This window comes from Symphalangus syndactylus, chromosome 24 (assembly GCF_028878055.3).
Source record: "Symphalangus syndactylus isolate Jambi chromosome 24, NHGRI_mSymSyn1-v2.1_pri, whole genome shotgun sequence".
Classification (NCBI taxonomy): Eukaryota; Metazoa; Chordata; class Mammalia; order Primates; family Hylobatidae; genus Symphalangus; species Symphalangus syndactylus.
The window spans coordinates 8,786,010-8,809,540 of NC_072446.2; the positions used below are offsets into that span (position 1 = coordinate 8,786,010).

General features: G+C 52.9%; 1 protein-coding gene across 5 annotated transcripts in view; it reads left to right on the plus strand.

Moving 5' to 3' along the window:
* Nucleotides 1–23,531, plus strand: part of ZBTB46 (zinc finger and BTB domain containing 46) — a 94,133-nt gene that overhangs the window by 35,444 nt on the left and 35,158 nt on the right. For 4 of the 5 annotated variants that reach the window (XM_055265348.2, XM_055265349.2, XM_063634080.1 and 1 more), the window contains exon 2: nt 7,834–8,803. In XM_055265348.2, coding sequence (XP_055121323.1) covers nt 7,867–8,803 — 937 coding nt within the window. In that variant the 5' untranslated portion in view covers nt 7,834–7,866. Of the gene's footprint in view, nt 1–6,051; nt 6,302–7,833; nt 8,804–23,531 lie in introns of those variants that run through there. The other variant, XM_055265347.2, reaches the window with a different exon arrangement.

The following is a 23,531-nucleotide window of genomic DNA, read 5'->3' on the forward strand; positions in this document are numbered from 1 at the left end:
TTCATGTCTAAAACACCAAAAGCAATGGCAACAAAAGCCAAAATTGACAAATGGGATCTAATTAAACTAAAGAGCTTCTGCACAGCAAAAGAAACTACCATCAGGGTGAACAGGCAACCTACAGAATGGGAGAAAATTTTTGCAATCTACCCATCTGACAAAGGGAGAATATCCAGAATCTACAAAGAACTTAAACAACTTTACAAGAAAAAATCAAACAACCCCATCAAAAAGTGGGCAAAGGATATGAACAGACACTTCTCAAAAGAAGACATTTATGCAGCCAACAGACACATGAAAAAATGCTCATCATCACTCGTCCATCAGAGAAATGCAAATCAAAACCACAGTGAGATACCATCTCACACCAGTTAGAATGGCCATCATTAAAAAGTCAGGAAACAACAGGTGCTGAAGAGGATGTGGAGAAATAGGAACACTTTTACACTGTTGGTGGGACTGTAAACTAGTTCAGCCATTGTGGAAGTCAGTGTGGCGATTCCTTAGGGATCTAGAACTAGAAATACTATTTGACCCAGCCATCCCATTACTGGATATATACCCAAAGGATTATAAATCATGTTGCTATAAAGACACATGCACACGTATGTTTATTGTGGCACTATTCATAATAGTAAAGACTTGGAACCAACCCAAACATCCATCAATGATAGACCAGATTAAGAAAATGTGGCACATATACACCATGGAATACTATGCAGCCATAAAAAATGATGAGTTCATGTCCTTTGTAGGGACATGGATGAAGCTGGAAACCATCATTCTGAGCAAACTATCGCAAGGATGGAAAACCAAACACTGCATGTTCTCACTCATAGGTGGGAGTTGAACAATGAGAACACTTGGACACAGGGTGGGGAACAGCACACACCAGGGCCTGTCATGGGGTGGGGGGAGGGGGGAAGGATAGCATTAGGAGAAATACCTAATGTAAATGACGAGTTAATGGGTGCAGCACACCCACATGGCACATGTATACATATGTAACAAACCTGCACGTTGTGCACATGTACCCTTAGAACTTAAAGTATATATAAAAAAAACCAAAAAAACAGGGTTTCACCATTTTGCCCAGGCTGGACTTGAACTCCTGACCTCAAGTGATCCTCCTGCATCAGCCTCCCAAAGTGTTGGGATTATAGGCCTGAGCCACCGTGCCTGGCCTGTTAGATTACATTTTAAGCAAAATTTTATTTTATTTTAATTTAATTTTATTTTTTGAGATGGAGTCTTACTCTTGTTGCCCAGGCTGCAGTGCAGTGGTACGATCTCGGCTCACTGCAACCTCTGCCTCCCGGGTTCAAGTGATTCTCCTGCCTCAGCCTCCCAAGTAGCTGAGATCACAGGCGCCTGCTATCACGTCCTGCTAATTTTTGTATTTTAGTAGAGATGGGGTTTCACCATATTGGCCAGGCTGGTCTTGAACTCCTTACCTCAGGTGATCTGCCCGCCTCGGCCTCCCAAAGTGCTGGGATGACAGGTGTGAGCCACCACACTCGGCCTTAAGCAAAATTTTAAATGAAAGGTTTAAGTGGAGCCTAACGGAAATGCAGGTTTCAAGTCAGAGGCAAAACAGAGAGATCAAGTGTGAATGTGGTAAAACAGTGTGAGTTGATGCGTGAGAGGGTCGTTCTTGCCCTGCTGAGTTGTTTGGAATTCAACCCAGGGATGGGCCCTAGGGAAGGAGCTGGAGGCCTGGGTCGCCGCGTGCCAGGCGCTGCCAGCAGGGGGAACCCGAGGCCTCCTGCCTTCCTTGCCTTGTGCCCTACGCGTATCGGGCGTCTGGTGGATGCGGCAGACACACCACTGCCTGAATCACACCTGCTGTTTTACATTTTTATTAGAACAAACAGCCTTCCAGGCAGAGCTCCTTAGGGACGGGGGGAAACGTAACCCCAGTCTGCCCCCTAAATTAATACTTTGAACACACAGTGCAGCAAATGGAGTATATTCATCGTGGTCTTAGATTTCCTGGCTCTGCGTCCTGCGACACGGGGATCTATCCAGGCTGTGGCCAGGGCACATTCGTCCTCAAATGAGAGGATTGGAGTGAGTGGGAAGTGTGCGTCCTCAACAGCAGTGCGCCTGTTCACAGTCTTCAAAGGCGCTCATTGACGGACACCCGTCACCTTCTGGGAGTGTGTTGGAGAGAGGATTTGGGATGGGCACCGCCGCTTCCAAGGTGGCCCTAGAGGCTGGGCTGTTCCTGTGTGCATTCGGCAGAGGCCACTTCCTCCACTCCAGCTGACCCAGGGAGGAGGAGGATAGAAGCCACGTTTGGCGGAGCCTGTTTGCCGGTGGTCATTCTGCTGGGGACTCGGGCGCATGACCTTGCTCCCCGGACCCCAGGGAGGGTTGGCAGACCTGGTGCCAGCACAGGACGGCACGATGGGTGGGAGCACCTGGGCTTTGGAGCTAGAAGCACAGGCTCACCGCTGAATCTCTCCCGGCTGTGCTGGTTTTGAGGCCCTCAGTTCGTTAGCGTGCACTGTGGAGACCACCTCTCCCTCTCCTGGTGGCTGCTGGGGTTTGAAATAGCCCCCAAAAGCACAGCGTGCTGGCGCATTGCCTGCCTGGCAGGACAGGCCCCACGCAGCCCCCCTCACTGCCTGCACAATGTAAGTGCACAGCGTCCTGTGCACCTGGGGAGGTGCCTGCACGGTGTAACCGCACAGCGTCCTGTGCACCTGGGGAGGTGCCTGCACGGTGTAACCGCACAGCGCCCTGTGCACCTGGGGAGGTGCCTGCACGGTGTAACCGCACCGCATCCTGTGCACCTGGGGCGGAGCCTGCGCGGTGTAACCGCACAGCGTCCTGTTCACCTGGGGAGGAGGCTGCGCGGTGTAACTGCACCGCATCCTGTTCACCTGGGGAGGAGGCTGCACGGTGTAACTGCACCGCATCCTGTGCACCTGGGGCGGAGCCTGCGCGGTGTAACTGCACAGCGTCCTGTTCACCTGGGGAGGAGGCTGCACGGTGTAACTGCACCGCATCCTGTTCACCTGGGGAGGAGGCTGCACGGTGTAACTGCACCGCATCCTGTGCACCTGGGGAGAAGCCTGCACGGTGTAACTGCACCACATCCTGTGCACCTGGGGAGAAGCCTGCACGGTGTAACTGCACAGCGTCCTGTTCACCTGGGGAGGAGGCTGCGCGGTGTAACTGCACCGCATCCTGTGCACCTGGGGAGAAGCCTGCACGGTGTAACTGCACAGCATCCTGTGCACCTGGTTGTCCGCGGTTGGGGCGGAGCCATGCGTGGGTTTGTGTCCCCAGCACCTGCACGGTGACACGGCTTGTGAGTTTGGAGCATGGCTTCAGGTTGTTGTGGTCAGCAGAGTGGTTATGCTGATGCCCGTTTCATAAGCGATTCTTTTTGAAGGGAAGGATCTTGACTTTCGTGACGTATAAGTAAAGCAGATACCAAGAAGCCTCAGAAAAAACTGAGGCGGTGTTTGGAGGAGACAGCAGAGGCGGCATCCCTCTGAGGGTCTAGGGTAGCTATTGGGCAGCCTGACATCAGTGCAGCCGCGGGTGCCCCTTGGTCCCTGCAGCCCGCAGCACCCACTCTTTGGAGACTTGGCACCTGTGCCCCAGTGTGGATCGGAAGCTCCTCTCTGAAGGGGCACCTCACGCACGGGGGTGCCACACGGGGACCTGAGATGTACCAAGTGCCTGTGAGCCTGTGCGGCAGCCACAGGTGTGCCCAGCAAACAGGTGTGTGTCCTGTGGATGCAGCTGTCTGCCCACAGATGTGTCCTGTGAACAGGGGTGTGTCTATACTCCTCCAGGCCAGGGCAGGTGCTTCCCACACAGAACACGGGTTGCGAGCTCAAGTCCGCTGCTTGTGTGTGGAGCCTGAGTGGCCCCGGGTGCTTCTGTTTTGGGGTTGCAGCTGCTCTTCTACCACAGTGGGGTTGACGTGGCCCCACGAGCGGATTTCTGATGCTGAGGGATTATCGAATTTGAAATGTAAATTCAAGTATTCTCCTAGAACTTCCCTGTTCTGGGCTTACAGAGATTATGTGTATTCTTAATATTTCCGTAGCTGACTCTCTTCTGAAGATTATCGTTTTTTGTCAGGGTGTGGTGGTTCACGCCTGTAATCCCAGTGCTTTGGGAGGCCGAGGTGGGAAGATCGCTTGAGCCCAAGAGTTTGAGACCAGCCTGGGCAACAAAGCAAGACTCCTGTCACTACAAAAAATGAAAAAGTTAGCCAGGCATCGGGGTGTGCACCTGTGGTCCCAGCTACTTAGGTGGCTGAGACAAGAGGATTGCTTGAGCTCAGGAGTTGGAGGCTGCCGTGAGCCGAGATCGTCCCACGGCAAAGATTATTACTCTTTCCCTTTTAGTGGACAGATAACTTTTTTTTTTTTTTTTTTTTTGAGACGGAGTCTTGCTCTGTCGCCCAGGCTGGAGCGCAGTGGCGCGATCTCGGCTCAGTGCAAGCTCCGCCTCCCGCGTTCACGCCATTCTCCTGCCTCAGCCTCTCCGAGTAGCTGGGACTACAGACACTTGCCACCACGCCCGGCTAATTTTTTGTATTTTTAGTAGAGACGGGGTTTCATCATGTTAGCCAGGATGGTCTCAATCTCCTGACCTCGTGATCCGCCCGCCTCAGCCTCCCAAAGTGCTGGGATTACAGGCGTGAGCCACCGCGCCCAGCCTGACGGATAACTTTTTTCCCAAATGAAAACTTTATTGTTTTTTTTTTTTTAACTATAAAGTCTCTGAGTACATAACTGATTTTAAGCTGCCCTGATGGGATAATAATGTATTTCAGAACTTTTGATTTAAGTTGAACTTATGTGGAAGTGTGGACCGTTGTGTGGTAACCACTGCTTCTATAGAATCTTATGTGGAGGTGTGGACCGTTGTGAGGTAGCCGCTGCTTATATAGAATCTCTGGCATTTTTTTGTTGTTGTTCTTTTCATAGTTCTCCTTAATTCTTACAGGCTCTGTTTTCCTGACGAATAAAGAGACGTTTTATTCACGTAGGAAATTAAATATGATCATTCAGCTTTCTAGCCTGAATACAGGGTGCCTGGAGCTTTTGACGGTTCCCATCACGTGGCCCGGAGCCAGGTGTCACTAGTGGACCCCCCAGCTTCGAGATTGAATGGTTGTTTTCCTGGGTTTGAAGTGTGTTTTGGTCACTTCCCCGATGCCTCGTTAATCTGGGTGGAGCTGTGCCTGGTGGGACACCTGCCCTGCTCTCCCCAAACCCCTGGGCCCGCCCTGTCCTCCTGGGGCTCTGAGATGCCCTCCGGTCAAGAACCACTGGGCGGCCTCAGCACATGACCCCCTCCCCACAGCCTGCTCCGAACGTTCTGTCTTCCTTTTCGGCAGCCCCTTGTTCCACTGCTCGCACCCACATGCGTTTGCCTCTGGCCCTCAAGCCCGGGGCCAGTGTGGGGCGGGATGGGGCCTTTGTCCTCTGCCGGCGTTGAGGCGGCACCTGGAGTCAGGAGGGGGCTGGGTCTTGGCATCCTCGGGGCTTGAGGCCCTGCCTGTAATGGTCAGCGGTCACCGCCGTTGCAGCCCTCGTGCCCAGCGGGGAGGAAGTGAAGGGGAGGCTGGGCCCGGTCTTCTGCAGCGCGTCTCCGGGCAGGCAACACCGGCTGTGGGGGCCTGGGAACCCTGCACCATCCGAGGAGGGGATGGCCCAGGACCCTGAAGGCAGAGACAGGCACAAAAGCCTCTCTCTCCTTTCTGCCTCATCTTCCCAGCCTGTGAAATGTGAGACAGAATAATTACTTTTCTCAGGACATTTTAGGCTGGGTGCGGTGGCTCACGCCTGTAATCCCAGCACTTTGAGGCCGAGGTGGGTGGATCATCTGAGGTCAGGAGTTTGAGACCAGCCTGGCCAAAATGGTGAAACCCCATCTCTCCTAAAAATACAAAAAAGTCAGCTGGGCGTGGTGGCGGGTGCCTGTAGTCCCAGCTACTCTGGAGGCTGAAGCAGGAGAATAGTGTGAACCCGGGAGGCGGAGCTTGCAGTGAGCCGAGATCAAACCACTGCACTCCAGCCTCGGCGACAGAGCGAGACTCCGTCTCAAAAAAAAAAAAAAAAGAAAAAGAAAATATTCTGTCATGACTAAGGGAGGGTGTGTATGTCGTAACAGGTCGGAGCACAGGAGTGTGTGATACAAAGCTGCCGACCCCCGGCTCCGGCCCCGTCCCCCATGAGGGCTGCGTGTGGGGGCTCCCTGCAGGAAGGACATGGAATATTCCCACGCTGGCTTAGTTTTCTCCTATTAAACACATTTAGCATTTCAGGTGAGTCCTACTTGACTCATCAGCTGGAAAATGGGGTTTGTAACGGGAGAGACCCAACCACTGTTTCTTTCCCAGGCAGGGCTGTGGGGTGAACGTGTCCCCTTACGATTTGTCTGTGGAAGTTCTAGCCCCCTAGGACCTCAGAATGTGACCTTATTGGAAACAGGGTCACTGTGGATGTGATTAAGACGAGGCCGTGGGGGTGGGCTCCTACTCCTGGACAACTGGTGTCCTTGTGAAAGGGCGACATTTGGACACAGACGTGCACACCGGGAGAAGCCGTGTTGAGACGGCAGCAGAGCTCGTGCGATGCCTCCACACAGAACGCCAGCTGGGGGAGGGGCTGGGACAGGCACCACCTCGGCCTACATCCTGATTCTAGACTCAAGAATACGTTTCTGTTGTTTGAGCCTCCCAGGCTTGTTAGGGCGGCCCCAGCAGATGAGAACAGGAGGAGGACTCACATCCCTGAGTCTAAGGAGAGACAGGAGAGACTCCGGGGCGGGTTGCACCCAATTCAGAAACGATTCTGTGTCTCCCATGACTCTGTGAGGCAGGGCTGTCTTCTGATGAGGGAACCCAGAGACTGCAGTCATGTCTCAGACGTCCAGGGCGCTGGCAGCCTCAGGGGCTAAGCTCCCTCCTGCCCTGGCCCAGTGCTGGGCAGGGACCCTAAGCCAGGAAGCCTCCTCCTCCAGAAGACTTGAGCTGGTTTGAGCTCAGAGTTTTGGAAATTTTCAGGACTAAGGCTATGAATGCTTTAAATCCTTATTCTGTGGGTTTTTTGTGTAGGAAGTTTTTGTTTGTTTGTTTGTTTGTTTTTGAGATGGAGTCTCTGTTGCCCAGGCTGGAGTGCAGTGGCGCAATCTCGGCTCACTGCAAGCTCCGCCTCCCGGGTTCACGCCATTCTCCTGCCTCAGCCTCCAGAGTAGCTGGGACTACAGGCGCCCGCCACCACGCCTGGCTAATTTTTTGTATTTTTAGTAGAGACGGGGTTTCACCGTGTTAGCCAGGATGGTCTCGATCTCCTGACCTCGTGATCCGCCTGCCTCGGCCTCCCAAAGTGCTGGGATTACAGGCGTGAGCCACCGCGCCCGGCCTGGAAGTTTTATTCTTTTTCCTTAAGAATGTTTCTTCAAGCGTGAGGGATGGCCACGGTGTGGGTCATTTAACCAAGTTCTCAGTTTGGGTAAGAGTTGCTCACCTACAGCCTGGTGTTCTCTTCGTTCCTGGGATATGCGAGTTGCTGTGTGTGGGATTCTGTTCAGAACCCCATTAGCCTCGAGCACGGAAACATGTGGCAGACGTCCCACCCTGGACGCACTGGTGCCCTCTGGCGTTTGCTGCCCTGCTTCAGGCGGAGACACAGGCCTCCCGCTGCACACCTGTGGATGGGCTCTTGAGGGGGTCCTTCTCCCACTGGCCGCACTCTGCCCCATGGCCCTCCTGCGTCCCGCCCGGCGTCTCTCGGGCTGCCTCTCACGGCCTCTGTCTGTGCTGAGCTTGGGTAACTCTTGTTCTTACCTCCACAGAGTCTGTAGAAGAGGTGACACCAGGGCTTCCAAATGAACAACCGAAAGGAAGATATGGAAATCGCGTCCCATTACCGGCACCTGCTGCGGGAGCTCAACGAGCAGAGGCAGCACGGCGTCCTGTGCGACGTCTGTGTGGTCGTGGAGGGCAAGGTCTTCAAGGCGCACAAGAACGTCCTGCTGGGCAGCAGCCGCTACTTCAAGACGCTCTACTGCCAGGTGCAGAAGACGTCGGAGCAGGCCACGGTCACGCACCTGGACATCGTCACGGCTCAGGGCTTCAAGGCTATCATTGACTTCATGTACTCCGCGCACCTGGCGCTCACCAGCAGGAACGTCATCGAGGTGATGTCAGCCGCCAGCTTTCTGCAGATGACGGACATCGTGCAAGCCTGCCATGACTTCATCAAGGCGGCACTGGACATCAGCATCAAGTCGGACGCCTCAGACGAGCTTGCGGAGTTCGAGATTGGCGCCGCGTCCAGCAGCAGCACGGAAGCTCTCATCTCGGCCGTGATGGCCGGGAGGAGCATCTCCCCGTGGCTGGCACGGCGAACGAGTCCTGCCAATTCTTCTGGAGACTCGGCCATCGCCAGCTGTCACGACGGAGGGAGCAGCTACGGGAAAGAGGATCAGGAGCCCAAGGCCGACGGCCCTGATGACGTTTCTTCGCAGCCTCTGTGGCCTGGAGACGTGGGCTATGGGCCTCTGCGCATCAAGGAAGAGCAGGTTTCACCGTCTCAGTACGGAGGGAGCGAGCTGCCTTCTGCCAAGGACGGTGCAGTACACAACTCCTTCTCGGAGCAGAGTGCTGGCGATGCCTGGCAGCCCACGGGCCGAAGGAAGAATCGGAAAAACAAAGAGACCGTCCGGCACATCACGCAGCAGGTGGAAGATGACAGCCGGGCCGGCTCCCCGGTGCCGTCCTTCCTGCCGACGTCGGGGTGGCCGTTCAGCAGCCGAGACTCAAGTAAGCCGTTCGCTCGCTACAGGGGCTCAGCTGCCCCAGTGTGTCCAGGCCTCACGGCCGTGCGCTGTGCAGAGGCAGTGACGCATGTCCAGGCTCACGCTGGTGGCTTCCTAGGGTCACTTCCTCTTACAGGAAGTTGTTGTGACCGCTGGGAATGCAGCCAATGCATCTCAAAGGCCAGGGCATCGCCAGGGCCCTCAGAGACCCTGTGTATCTGTCCCCATCAGCACGGCACTGGTGGCAGCACAGGGGCTGCCTGGGCGGGGCTCCTCTGAAGCCAAAGGGACGTGAGCCGGGGGGTGGGTGACACCGAGAGGGGACCCCTCAGCCCTGGTGAGGGCGTGGCTTGCAGGGTCGGCTTCCCCTGGCCTGTGGGACCCTCCTGTGAGCCCTGATTGGGGTAAATTGACTGGCCGCTTGCCAGGGTGGCCTTCATCTCCAGGCTTTTCATCCTGAGACTTCTGCCTTTGGTCACTGTTGCTGTAGTGAATGTTGAACGGAAACACCATGTGAATGTACTTTGTCCTTGGTGCCTTAGCTTGCCTTGACCTGGGGACCTGAGAGGTTACAGCCAGGAAGCAGCCTTTCCCAGCAAGTGGATTTTGTGTCTGTTGACACGTGTGGGTTCTGTTGTTGAAGCCAACAGTGTTTGTTTCCTTTCTTCTCTTTTCTTTTTTTTTTCTTTTCTCTTTTTCTTTTTCTTTTTTTTTTTTTGAGACAGTCTCACCCGGGTGTGGTGGCTCACACCTGTAATCCCAGCAGTTTGGGAGGCTGAGGTGGGTGGATCACCTGAGGCCGGGAGTTCGAGACCAGCCTGACCAACATGGAGAAACCCCGTCTCTACTAAAAATACAAAAAAGTTAGCCGGGCATGGTGGCGCATGCCTGTGATCCCAGCTACTCGGGAGGCTGAGGCAGGAGAATCACTTGAGTCCGGGAGACAGAGGTTGCAGTGAGCCGAGATCACACCACTGCACTCGAGCCTGGGCGACAAGAGCGAAACGCCATCTCAGAACAAAAAAAAAGGAGAGACAGTCTCACCCTGTTGCCCAGGCTGGAGTGCAGTGACGTGATCTCGGCTCACTGCAACCTCTGTCTCCCGGACTCAAGTGATTCTCCTGCCTCAGCCTCCCGAGTAGCTGGGGATTGCAGGCACGTGCCACCACGCCCAGCTAATTTTTGTATTTTCAGTAAAGACTGGGTTTCACCATGGTGGCCAGGATGGTCTTGAACTCCTGATATCAGGTGATCTGCCCGCCTTGGCCTCCCACAGTGCTGGGATTCCAGGCGTGAACCACCGCGCTCTGCTGATGTTTTTTTCTTACACTGCATGATACAGAGTTTCCCCTTGGGTCCTGCCTATTACTCACTGCAAAGGGGCTCTGAGCTTAGCTCTGTTGAAGCTGGACGTCACCACCTGAATGGTTGTCCCTTATGTGTCTTCCATATTTGTAAATAATAAATTAAATGTTTGCTGAATACTGGCCACCATTCCTGGTGCTGGGCATGTCATATTAATAATAATTGTGGGGATTTGGCCTCTGCTCTTTTCCCCAGGCTGTGGCCCAAGTCAAGGAAGGATATTTGGAGTTGGGTGTGGTGTTGCCTGTGCCTGTAGTTCAGCTACTTGGGAGGCTGAGGCGGGAGGATGGCTTGAGCCCAGGAGGTCCAGGCTGCAGTGAACCGTGATCGCGCCGCTGCCCTCCAGCCTGGACGACAGAGCCAGACCCTGTCTCTTAATTAAAAAAAAGAAGAAATGGAAGCATCCTAGCAGGTGCTTCCCGTGGGGAGGTTCCTCCAGGACGAAGCCTGGAAATGAACGTGGGAGGGCGTGAGTGGACAGAGGAGGATGAAAGACAGCAAGCCACAGGGTGGGAGGCCCTGAAAAATGTCGCAGATGCCGAGTGTGTGGGTGGCACGGTGGGAGACGCTGCCTGCTCCCCTGGCTGGAGGGCTTCCTGGGCAGGGTGGGTGTGGCCCCTTCTGACCCTGGTTCCTCCTCTCCGTCGCTGAGAGATCTCTGAGAGCTGGGAGTGAACACAGCTTGATATACGTTAACTTGTATCATTGTGGTAGAATATACATAATGTAAACCTTACCATTTTAACCATTTTCTTTTTTTTTTTAACCATTTTCTTTTTTTTCTTGCTCTGTTGCCCAGGCTGCAGTGCAGTGGCACGATCTCGGCTCACTGCAAGCTCCGCCTCCCGGGTTCACGCCATTCTCCTGCCTCAGCCTCCCGAGTAGCTGGGACTACAGGCGCCTGCCACCACGCCCGGCTAATATTTTATATTTTTAGTAGAGACGGGGTTTCACCGTGTTAGCCAGGATGGTCTCAATCTCCTGACCTCGTGATCCACCCGCCTCAGCCTCCCAAAGTGCTGGGATTACAGGCGTGAGCCACCGTGCCCGGCCATTTTAACCATTTTCAAATGTACATTTCACTGGCATTAAAGTCATGCATTGCTTGATGACAGGGATAGGTTCCAAGAAATGCATCGTTAGGTGATTCTGTTGCTCTGGGAGCGTCATGGAGGGCCCGTCACAGAACTAGAAAGTGCAGCTGGTTACAGGCCCAGCACGAACCTGCCAGAGTGTTAGTTACCGTGCTGAGCACTGCAGGCAGCTGTGACACCATGGGAAGTGTTTGTGTGTCTAAACATAGAAAGGGTGCTGTAAAAATAGGGTATAAAAGATAACAGCATGCCTGGGTAGGGCCCCTGCCATGCACAGAGCTTGCTGGACTGCAGGTTGCCCTGGGTGAGCGAGTGCTGAGTGAACATGAAGGCTGAGGACAGGACTGTTCACTGCTGCAGACTTTATAAACACTTGGCATGGCCTACACCAAACTGATTTTTTAAAGTTGTGCTAGGACGTGGAGATGGCTATGACGTCACCAGGTGACAGGAATTTCCCAGCTGCGTTCTAATCTACAGGACCACAGTGGTTATCTGTGGTTAGTCCTTGACCGAAATGCCCTTCTGTGGCACATGAAGTTGTGCGATCACAACTTTTCCATCATCCCAAAGGGAAACTGTATCCGTCATACAGTACCTTTCTCTTGCCTCTACCCCACCTGTGGGTAAACGCCATTCTACTTTCACACAATGTAGCTTTTATTCATTCTCATCTCAATTGTTGTGCATCCTGCACTGAGCTATGGCCGGACCCTGGATGTTCAGTAAAAGTTGGTGGCCACGTGCAGTCGCTCAGGCCCGAAATCCCTTTTGGAGGCACTTTGGGAGGCCGAGGCAGGAGGATCCCTTGAGGCCAGGAGTTTGGGACTATCCTGGGCAAAGTAGTGAAATCCCATCTCTAATACAAAAGTTATGTGAGGCCTGGCGGGGTGGCTCACGCCTGTAATCCCAGCACTTTGGGAGGCCGAGGAGGGCAGATCACAAGGTCAGGAGATTGAGACCATCCTAGCCAACATGGTGAAACCCCGTCTCTGCTAAATATACAAAAGTTAGCTGGGCGTGGTGGTGTGCACCTGTAGTCCCAGCTGCTCAGGAAGGTGAGGCAGGAGAATCGCTTGAACCAGGGAGGCGGAGGTTGCAGTGAGCTGAGATCGCGCCACTGCACTGCAGCCTGGATACAGAGTGAGACCCTGTCTCAAAACAAAACAAAACAAATCAAAAAACCCCCAAACAAACAAAAACCACAGCAGTTGGTTTAACTCAGCCTCAGGCTGAGTTGTGCTCCATCGTGAGGCTGTCCTGGGTACTGCAGGATGTTAGCAGCACCCCTGGCCTCCACCCACAGATGCCAGGAGCACCTGCCTTTGGATCCCCCGTTGGTACAACCAAAAATGTCTCCAGATATTACCAGTTGGGAAAATTGTTTCTCTATGTGCTGCTGTACATGTGGAGAGTGTACAGGCAGCAGGTCAGGGCCAGTGGCCTGTCCATCTGCTCGTAACTGTTTATAATCTTCCACTAACTCCAACTAAAATCTGAGAAGCAGTGGTCCCTGGCAAGAGACACGGCTTTGGGGGGCGTGTTCTGATGTTTACAGACGCGCTACAGGGTCCGTTGTCAGCACAGCAAGGCCCCTCCAGCGGTCCCAGGCCACCTCCCTGTGCGTGCTGGTAAGTCGCTGGCAGGTGCCCGTTGTGGAGGCCTTTACATTATGAGAGTCGATCCAGGCACTGAGAAATAGTGCACTCCTTAAGCCTGTGGGCTGAATGCTTTAAATGCAGTTGTCGAGCAGAAGGTGTTTTTAGAATCCAACAAGTGATTTTGGCTGTGTACTTTTGTTAGAGTCTTAAATCCCTTGGGTTTCCAAGGCAACTGTGAAACTCTTCCATTAGATTATTCCAAGTTGCTAAGATGAGGACACGAGGCTGTGAGCTGTGTGAGGATGGAGGATGGTTCTGCCCACGCTGTGGCGGCCAGTGACTCCCTGTGTGTCCTCCGCCTGAGCCCTCAGGCTGGGATTTGGAAGCTTGGGGTTTGGAAGTAGATCATGATCCCATGGAGGTCAGTTTGCTTCCATTAAAGATTTATTTTATCTTAGAGAAGAGAATTTTTAATTCTCATCCCATTTATAGAAGCAAAGGCCCTTTTTTTTAAATTTTTTTATTTTTGAGACAGAGCTTCACTATCACCCAGGCTGGAGTGTGGTGGTGTGATCTCGACTCACTGCAGCCTCCGCCTCCTGGGTTCAAGTGATTCTCCTGCCTCAGCCTCTGAGTAGCTGGGATTACAGGCTCCCGCGACCACGCCCAGCTAATTTCTGTATTTTTAGTAGAGACGGGGTTTCACCATATTGGCCAGGCTTGTCTCAAACTCCTGACCTCAAGTGGTTCACCCGCCTCAGCCTCCCAAAGTGCTGGGATTGCAGGTGTGAGCCACCGTGCTGGGCCACAAAGTCCCTTTTCTTTCTTCTTTCTTTCTTTCTTTTTTTTTTTTTTTTTTTTTTTTGAGTCTTGCTCTGTTGCTGGGCTGGAGTGCAGTGGTGTAATCTCAGCTCACTGCAACCTCCGCCTCCCGGGTTCACATTATTCTCCTGCCTCAGCCTCCCGAGTAGCTGGGACTACAGGTGTCCACCACCACGCCTGGCTGATTTTTGTATTTTTAGTAGAGACGGGGTTTCACCATGTTGGCCAGGATGGTCTCGATCTCTTGACCTTGTGATCCACCTGCCTCGGCCTCCCAAAGTGCTGGGATGACAGGCGTGAGCCACTGCGCCCGGCCACAAAGTCTCTTTTCTAAGGACACATGTCAAGTGGTCACCATGGATCATTCAACACCGATGCCCCAACCCCTCTGTGCTTATCCCGGCTCCTGGTGACCCTGGGGCCTGTTTGTTTTTAAGAGTGATTTTCTAGGCAGGGAGGCCAAATTCATTCTAACTGAGCAGCTTCCAAGAAACAGTATCCCTTGAAATTTATTTCTGAGTTACAGCAGTTTACTTCTATGAGAGCTTGTGGGAAATAGCATTAAAATGTTCAGATTCATGTGTGCAGCTATGGAGCAGCCAGGCAGGCCCATGCCTCCCCAGGCCCTGGCGTCTCCTTCTCATCTGCGGCGGGAGCGCAGTAAGGACTTGAGAGGTGACTGGTGAGGCCTTGACAAAGTGGATGTGTAGCTACTACATGAGAAGATGGTAAAGAAACAGCCCAGGTGCCCCAACTAAATGGCCCCACGCACGCCTAAGCTGTGCGGCTACCGGAGAATCTGTGTGTTCCGTGAAGTAAGTGTGTACTTGAACCCTGGCGAGGCAGGAGCTTGACATCTTGGGATTTTTAAGCGTACATCAGAACTGCGGGAGCTCCAGATGGGGGACGATGGCCTCTCGGGTGCCCAGCGCTGCCTGCAAGCCTCCTGTCTGCTCCGGGAGGGGAGTGAGAGTCCCAGCTCTCAGGGTAGGGGGGTCTTTGAGCTGCTTCTTGGACCAGGCCGGCCTGCCTGTGGCAAGGCTCAGAGTTTCTCTTCCTTGTGCTGACAGCAGCTCCTCACCGCCCCCAGAGCTCTTTGCTGGGGATAAAGCAGGAACTGGTGAGCGGAGGGGGCTGTGGCTGTGTCCCCTTCTGGTGTTCCCTCCTTCTCTCCACGAAGGTTGGGGAGGAGGACCCCCCACGGTCTCAGCCGTCCTGATCACACGAGGGCAGGGAGATACCTCTGAGGTTACGTCCATGCAGGGACTCCCATCCTGAGTGTGTGTGGCATCTCGGCCCTCCTGGCGCCAGACAGAATGTGAGGTCCCCCCACCTGGCCGCCCGAACAGTGTTTCGCCTCCTGAACACCTTTCACAGCCTGTTTCAGCAGCATGGCAGATCTGATTGTTCTGTTGAAGAAAATTTCCTGCACTTGGGATGATCTTTTTATTTTTTGGGTGGAAGGGTTTCAACCAAAAGATGACATCACGCGCTTTGGTCAGTAGTGGGGTGGTGGGAAGGGTGTCCGGCTCCACACCCTGATTCCCACAGCTGCTCGGGAGATGCTGGGCTTGGCCTGTTTTCATCCACTCCCCCGTTCAGTCCTGTCCTGGGAAGCTTGAGAACTCAGCTGCGCCTTCTCTAGATGTTTTTGCTTTCAGGTATGAACAGAATTACCTGAAATCAGGCCGGGCGCGGTGGCTCACGCTTGTAATCCCAGCACTTTGGGAGGCCGAGGCGGGCGGATCACGAGGTCAGGAGATCAAGACCACGGTGAAACCCCGTCTCTACTAAAAATACAAAAAAATTAGCCGGGCGTGGTGGCGGGCGCCTGTAGTCCCAGCTACTCGGAGAGGCTGAGGCAGGAGAATGGCGTGAACCCGGGAGGCGGAGCTTGCAGTGAGCCGAGATCGCGCCACTGCACTCCAGCCTGGGTGACAGAGCGAGACTCCGTCTCAAAAAAAAAAAAAAAAAAAAAAAGAATTACCTGAAATCAGCTTTGACCACATTACAGTCTGTGGGGGAGCAGCTGGTGACTGGGACAGAGACAATAACACCCTTCACAGGAACGTGCTGTTGTTTGTTTTTGTTTTATTTTTAAAAAACTTCTGCGCTCAGCACTGGACAGAGTATTTTTTGTTTTTTGTTTTTTTTTTGAGACGGAGTCTCGCTCTGTCACCAGGCTGGAGTACAATGGCGCGATCTCGGCTCACTGCAGTCTCTGCCTCCTGGGTTCAAGTGATTCTCCTGCCTCAGCCTCCCGAGTAGCTGGGACTACAGGCATGTGCCACCACGCCCGGCTGATATTTTGTATTTTTAGTAGAGATGGGGTTTCACCATGTTGGCCAGGCAAGTCTCAATCTCTTGACCTTGTGATCCACCCAACTCGGCCTCCCAAAGTGCTGGGATTACAGGCACGAGCCACCGTGCCCAGCCATGTTTTTTGTTTTTTTTAAGACAGGGTCTCACTCTCTTGCCCAGGCTGGAGTGCACTGGTACGATCTTGGCTCACCACAACCTCGACCTGCTGGGCTCAGGTGATCCTCCCACCTCAGCCTCCTGAGTAGCTGGGACTACAGGCGCCCGCCACCACGCCTGGCTAATTTTAAAAAATGTTTTTTTGTAGAGATGTAGATCTCACTATGACGGGAGACAGGATTTCACTATGTTGCCCAGGCCAGTCTCAAACTCCTGGGCTCAGCAGTCCTGCCGCCTGGGCCTCCCATGGTGCTGGGATCACAGGTGTGAGCCACTGCCTGGCCGACTGAATTTTTGTTGTTGTTATTGTTTGTTTGTTTCGTTTTTTTTTGCTTTTGAGACGGAGTCTCGCTGTCGCCCAGGCTGGAGTGCAGTGGCGCGATCTCGGCTCACTGCAGGCTCCGCCCCCCAGGGTTCACGCCATTCTCCTGCCTCAGCCTCCCAAGTAGCTGGGAATACAGGCACCCGCCACCACGCCCGGCTAATTTTTTTGTATTTTTAGTAGAGACGGGGTTTCACCGTGTTAGCCAGGATGGTCTCAATCTCCTGACCTCGTGATCCGCCCGCCTCGGCCTCCCAAAGTGCTGGGATTACAGGCGTGAGCCACCGTGCCCGGCCTGGCTGACTGAACTTTTAACGCAGCTACTCGGCAGGGTGTCCTTGCATCTCTGGCTTTGCTCTTTGTCCTGGTGTGGGAGGGACTCACGGCCACGGCCGGCAGCAACACTGCTCCTCACCCGTGGATGTGGGGGTGTGGGGCGTGGGGCGTGGCTGCAGCCTCTCCTGTGGTCGTCCGGATGTGGGCGTTTGGGTGTCAGGCTCAGGGCTGTGAGGCTCTCCTGCAGGTGTTTTTTGTGTCTTCTGTGCTTTTGGCTCCTGATGGCTGCTGTAATAAATGATCAGACTTAGTGTCAGAGCAATGCACGTTTTGTCTCACGGTTCTCTGAAGTCCGAAGCAGCCGGCAGGGCTGGATCCCCTGGAGCTCCAGGGGAGTCCGTGTGCCTCTTCCGGCTTCTGGAAGCCACAGCATCCTTGGCTCATGGCCCCACATCATTCCTGCCCCTTCCCATCCTCAATTCTGTCACCCTCCTGCCTCCTTCTCTGCTGACAGGGACCCTGGTGGGTCCATTTAGGGCCCACGTGGCTCATCCAGGACTCATCATGAGATCCTGAACCAAATCAGGTCTGCGGAGTCGTTCTTCCGCAAGGTGGCAAACCCATGGCTCGGGGGTTGCGGCCTGGGCGTCTCTGCAGGGGCCTCATTGGCTCACCACTGGGGGTTTGCATACTGTGGCCGGGGATTTTGGTGAAAATCGCCACGCCTCTTTTCTATTTTTTTTTTAGCCTGGCTAAATTTTTTTTTTTGAGACGGAGTCTCACCCTGTCGCCCAGGCTGGAGGACAGTGGTGCGATCTCAGTTCACTGCAAGCTCCACCTCCCAGGTTCATGCCATTCTCCTGCCTCAGCCTCCCGACTAGTAGTAGTAGCTGGGACTACAGGCACCCGCCACCATGCCCAGCTAATTTTTCATACTTTTGGTAGAGACGGGGTTTCACCATGTTGGTCAGGCTGGTCTCTAACTCCTGACCTCAGGTGATCCACCCACCTCGGCCTCCCAAAGTGCTGGGATTATAGGCGTGAGCCACCACACCGGGCCCTTTTTTCTATTTTTTTGAGGTGTGATATATTACATACAATAAACTACACAGATTTCAGGTGTACAGTTTGTACAATTTTTTTCTACTCCTAACACTGTATTGGGAAAATATTCACACTCAGAGAACGGTTGAAAAAATGAAATGGTGAACATGCCTGCTGCCTAGATCCCCCAGTTAACATTTCGCTGTACTTGCTTTGTTATATATTTGTCTATCAAATCACTAAAAACGCTTCTTATTTTTCAGTGCATTTCATTGCAGGCAGAGGCGTCAGGATACTTCATCCCAAAACACGTCAGCGCTCAGCACCTTTCTGTTTCTCTCTGCACTCTGACATGTGCCAATCTCAGGTGCACCTTTTCTTTTTTTAGAAGACACAGGGACTCGCGTTCCGGGGCTGTGATGATCCTCCCACCTCAGTTTCCCGAGCAGCTGGGACTGTAGGTCCGTACCACGGAGCCTAACTTCAGATGGACCTTTTGAGAAGTTGTGGTTTTTTTATTTGAGATGGTGATGCCCAGGCTGGAGTGCAGTGGTGCGATCTCAGCTCATGGCAGCCTCAACCTCCCTGGCTCAAGTGATCCTCCTACCTCAGCCTCCTAAGTAGCTGTGACTACAGGTGCACACCACCACGCCTGGCTCATTTTTGTATTTTTTGTAGAGATGGGGTTTCGCCGTGTTGCCCAGGTTGGTCTTGAACTCCTGGACTCAAGTGACCCACCCGCCTTGGCCTCCCACAGTGCTGGGATTATAGGCGTGAACCACTGTCCCCAGCCCGAGAAGTTCTGATAAATGCATGTACCCAAACCCTCCCGAGGTGCAGCACATTCTCCCAGGGCCTCCCTCAGGCCTCCAGCCGGCTTTTGGGCGAGGTTCCTTTCTTGCATCAGTGTATTTGGGCCCATCCATGCTGCTGTATCTGCCTGCACTTCTTACCTTTTTCACTGTGGCGGGTGGATCACCTGAGGTCAGGAGTTTGAGACCAGCCTGAGCAACATGGTGAAACCCTGTCTCTACCTTTTTCATTGTGGCGAGACTGTCTGTAAAAAAACAAAAAAAAAAAAACAAAAAAAAAAACCACGTTAACCATTGTGGTTCAATTTTTTGAGATGGAGTCTCTCACTCTTGTTGCCCAGGCTGGAATGCAATGGCGTGATCCCGGCTCACTGCAAGCTCCGCCTCCCGGGTTCAGGCGATTCTCCTGCCTCAGCCTCCTGAGTACCTGGGATTACAGTTGCCCAGCACCACACCTGGCTGATTTTTTGTATTTTTAGTAGAGACGGGGTTTGGCCATGTTGGCCAGGTTGGTCTCGAACTCCGGACCTGTGGTGATCCGCCTGCCTCGGCCTCCCATAGTGCCGGGATGACAGGTGTGAGACGCCACACCCGGCTTCTCTGTGGTCTTTGATTTGCATTTCTTTGATGGCGGATGATGCCGTTCATATATCTTTTTTGGTAAAGTGTCTGTCCGGGTCTTTTTGCCATGTTTCAATTGGGCTGTCTATGTGGTGACCGTGAGGCACTGGCCGCGTGAGTGTCGTGGCTCAGCTCGTGGTGATGAGCATCGGGCACCTGCTCCACATCCGGGTCTCTTCTTTGGGGAAGTGTCTGTGCAGATCTTCTGCCCATCTTTTATTACTGAGTAGTGAGAGTTCCTAGGTGTTCTCGTTCCAAGTCCTTCATCAAGTATGTGCTTCGCAAATATTTCCTCTTGGCCTTTGGCTCCTTTTTTCTTTCTTTCTCTTTTTTTTGAGGCAGAATCTTGCTCTATCACCCAGGCTGGAGTGCAGTGGCACCATCTTGGCTCACTGCAAGCTCTGCCTCCCGGGTTCATGCCATTCTCCTGCCTCAGCCTCCCAAGTAGCTGGGATTACAGGCGCCCGTCACCATGCCCAGCTAATTTTTGTATTTTTTTTTTTTTTTTTTTTTGAGACAGAGTCTCGCTCTGTCGCCCGGGCTGGAGTGCAGTGGCGCGATCTCGGCTCACTGCAAGCTCCGCCTCCCGGGTTCACGCCATTCTCCTGCCTCAGCCTCCGAGTAGCTGGGACTACAGGCGCCCGCCACCGTGCCCGGCTAATTTTTTGTATTTTTTAGTAGAGACGGGGTTTCACCGTGGTCTCGATCTCCTGACCTCGTGATCCGCCCGCCTCGGCCTCCCAAAGTGCTGGGATTACAAGCGTGAGCCACCGCGCCCGGCCGTATTTTTTTTTTTTTTTAGTAGAGACAGGGTTTTACCATGTTGGTCAGGCTGGTTTTGAACTCCTGACCTCATGATCCACCCGCCTCGGCCTCCCAAAGTGTTGGGATTACAGGCGTGAGCCGCCGTGCACGGCCTCCTTTCTTCATTTAACAGTGTCTCTTCAGGAGGATCCTTTTTTTTTTTTTTTTTTGGAGACAGAGTCTCATTCTGTCGCCCAGGCTGGAGTGCAGTGGTGTGATCTCGGCTCACTGCAAGCTCCGCTTCCCAGGTTCACACCATTCTCCTGCCTCAGCCTCCCGAGTAGCTGGCACTACAGGCATCCGCCACCACACCCAGCTAATTTTTTGTATTTTTAGTAGAGATGGGGTTTCACTGTGTTAGCCAAGATGGTCTCGATCTCCTGACCTCGTGATCTGCCCCCCTCGGCCTCCCAAAGTGCTGGGATTACAGGCCTGTGTGCTACCGTACCCGGCCACTAATTTTTGTATTTTTAGTAGAGACGGGGTTTCACCATGCTAACCAGGCTAGTCTCAAACTCCTGACCTCATGATCCACCCATCTCGGCCTCCCAAAATGCTGGGATTACAGGCGTGAGACACTGCACCCGGCGGAAACCCAACTTTCAGCATTTTCACACAAGGGAGAGTTCTTTCAGCTTATCCTGATTTCTTTTATGTGTTTTTCACCTTAATTTCTTACAATAATTTAGATTTAAAATTTGGCTTTAAAATTGGGTGATTTTGGCCAGGCATGGTGGCTCATGCATGTAATCCCAGCACTTTGGGAGTCCGAGGCGGGCAGATCACCTGAGGTTGGGAGTTCGAGACCAGCCTGACCAATGTGGTGAAACCCTGTCTCTACTAAAAGTACAAAAATTAGTGGCCGGGTGCGGTGGCACACAGGCCTGTAATCCCAGCACTTTGGGAGGCCGAGGGGGGCGGATCACGAGGTCAGGAGATCGAGACCATCTTGGCTAACACAGTGAAACCCCGTCTCTACTAAAAATACAAAAAATTAGCCGGGTGTGGTGGCGGATGCCTGTAGTGCCAGCTGCTCGGGAGGCTGAGGCAGGAGAATGGTGTGAACCTGGGAAGCGGAGCTTGCAGTGAGCCGAGATCACACCACTGCACTCCAGACTGGGTGACAGAGCAAGACGCTGTTTCAGAAAAAAAAAAAAAAATTAGCCGGCGTGGTGGCACACACCTGTAATTCCAGCTACTCATAAAATAAAATAAAATAAAATTGGGTGATTTTTTTTTGAAGCCTCTTAGGAGCTGAATGTGCACCCCCACACTCATGTGTTGAAGCCCCAGCCCCTGTGTGGCTGCGTCTGGGGAGGGCCTTGAAGGAAGTGATAAAGTGAAGTCACAGGCGGGGCCCTGATCCCTGAACACGCTCGTGAGAACACGGCACCCACCACCCACTCTACTCCCAGACTCTGAGGGGGGGCCCCCAGGGCTCACCTGCCACCGTCTGCAGGTCAGGAGGGGCCTCACCAGACACCAGATCTGCTGGCACCTTGACCTTGGACTTCCAGTCTCCAGAGTGTGAGGAAACTAATTTTCGTTGTTAAGCTGCCCTGCCTATGGTATTTTGTCATGGCATCCCAAGCTAAGACAAAGCCGTAATGTAAGTTTGGATATAACCTGTATATTTAGTTCCTAGAAATGCACAATTAATATGATGTATCATTGAGGGATTTGCAAAAAAATATAAAAAGGAGTATAGTTTGGAAAAATAGAGTAGAGTTTGGAAAAATATCCCTTAGAGGCCTCCAGAAGAAGTTATACGTAGCTCGACGGTCCGAATGTCACTGTCCCCGGAGACTCCCACCCGCTCATGCCAGGCTGGACTCACCTCGTGTGCTGCCTGAGGGGGGCCCTGACACCTGCCACACCCAGCTCTCAGCTGCTGGGCCTCACAGCACCACCGAGTGGCGTGTGTGAGCGACATGTGCATGTTTGTTCCAGGGGTGTTTGCAGACGTCACCTCTGCCCCTGCTTCAAGTCCCCCCTGCCCCATGCCCCTGTGTTTCTGTGGTTCCGATCCCGATTCCTGTCAACGACCACAGTGGAAAATCCGTTCTCTTGCTGTGGGAAAATATCTGCAGATCATCATCACTCAGCATATTCCGGGGGTGTTCTGATGCCCTGCATACAGCCCCACTAGAGGGAGGCTCCTCCACGAAGCCCTGGCTGGCCTGAGCTGACACTCGGAGGAATCCGTTGAATTCATGACTGAAGTCGTCACCTTTTGTTGTTGTTGTTGTTAAGTAGAAGCTTTACTGAGAGATGATTCACACCCCATTCACCCATTTTAAAGTTTGCAATTCAGAGATTTTTGGTATATTCACAGCGTCCTGCAGCCATCAGCACAGTCCACTTAGAACATTTTCCTCAGCTTAAAGGGAAACCTTGTACCACTTAGCCCTCACCCAGCCCCTTTTTGCAGCCACAGACCTACTTTCTGCCTCTCTTGATTTGCCTGTTCTGGAAATTTAATGGAAATGAAATGGTGTATGGCCTTCTGTGTCTGGCTTTGTTCACTCAGCAGTTTTCAAGGCTCCTCTGCGTGGTTCTGTGTCTGGCTTCTTCCGCTGAGCATGTTTTCAGGGCTCCTGTGTGTGGTGGCCTGTGTCTGTTCTTCATGCCTTTTCATGGCCACATAATATTCCATTGCGGGGATGGACCTGTTATGTTTATCCATTCATCCATCGATGGACTTGTCGGCTGTTCCACCTTTTGGCTGTTATGGGTAATGTGCTAGGCACGTCCTGGACAAGGTTTTCTATGGGATTTTGTGTCATTTCTCGTGGGTATCTGCATGCATACACGTGGAACTGCTGGGCCCCGTGGTGATTCCCGTACCTGATGTTGTGAGGACCTGCTCTCCAGGAGGGCACCACATTACACTCTTACTAGCAAGGTTCCAGGGTTCTGATTTCTTCCCATCCTTGCCAATATTATCTGATCTTTTTTTGTTGTTGTTTTTGAGATAGGGTCTCACTCTGTCACCCAGACTGGAGTACAGTGGCTTGATCACAGCTCACCACAGCCTCAACCTCTCGGGCTCAAGTGATCCTCCCACCTCAGCCTCCTGAATAGCTGGGACCACAGGCACAACCCACCACACTCAGCCAGTTTTGTTTTATTTTAACTTTTTGTCCTGCTGTGTTGTCCAGGCTGGTCTTGAACTCCTGTTCTCAAGAGATCTTCCGGTCTTAGCCTCCCAAAATGTTGAGACTGGAAGCGTGAGCCACGGTGCCTGGCCTGACTTTTTATTTCCAGCCATCCCAGTGGGTGTCTGGTGGAATTGTGGCGTGTGGTGGAATCGTGGCGTGTGGTAGAATCGTGGTGTGTGGTGGAATCGTGTTGTGTTTTGCATTTCCCTAGTGATGGGTGATGCTGAGCATCTCTTCATGTGTGTCTTGGTCATTTATACGTCGTCTTTGGACAAATGTCTAGTAATATTTTTTGCCCATTTTTATATTGAGTTACAGTATTTGTCTTTTTA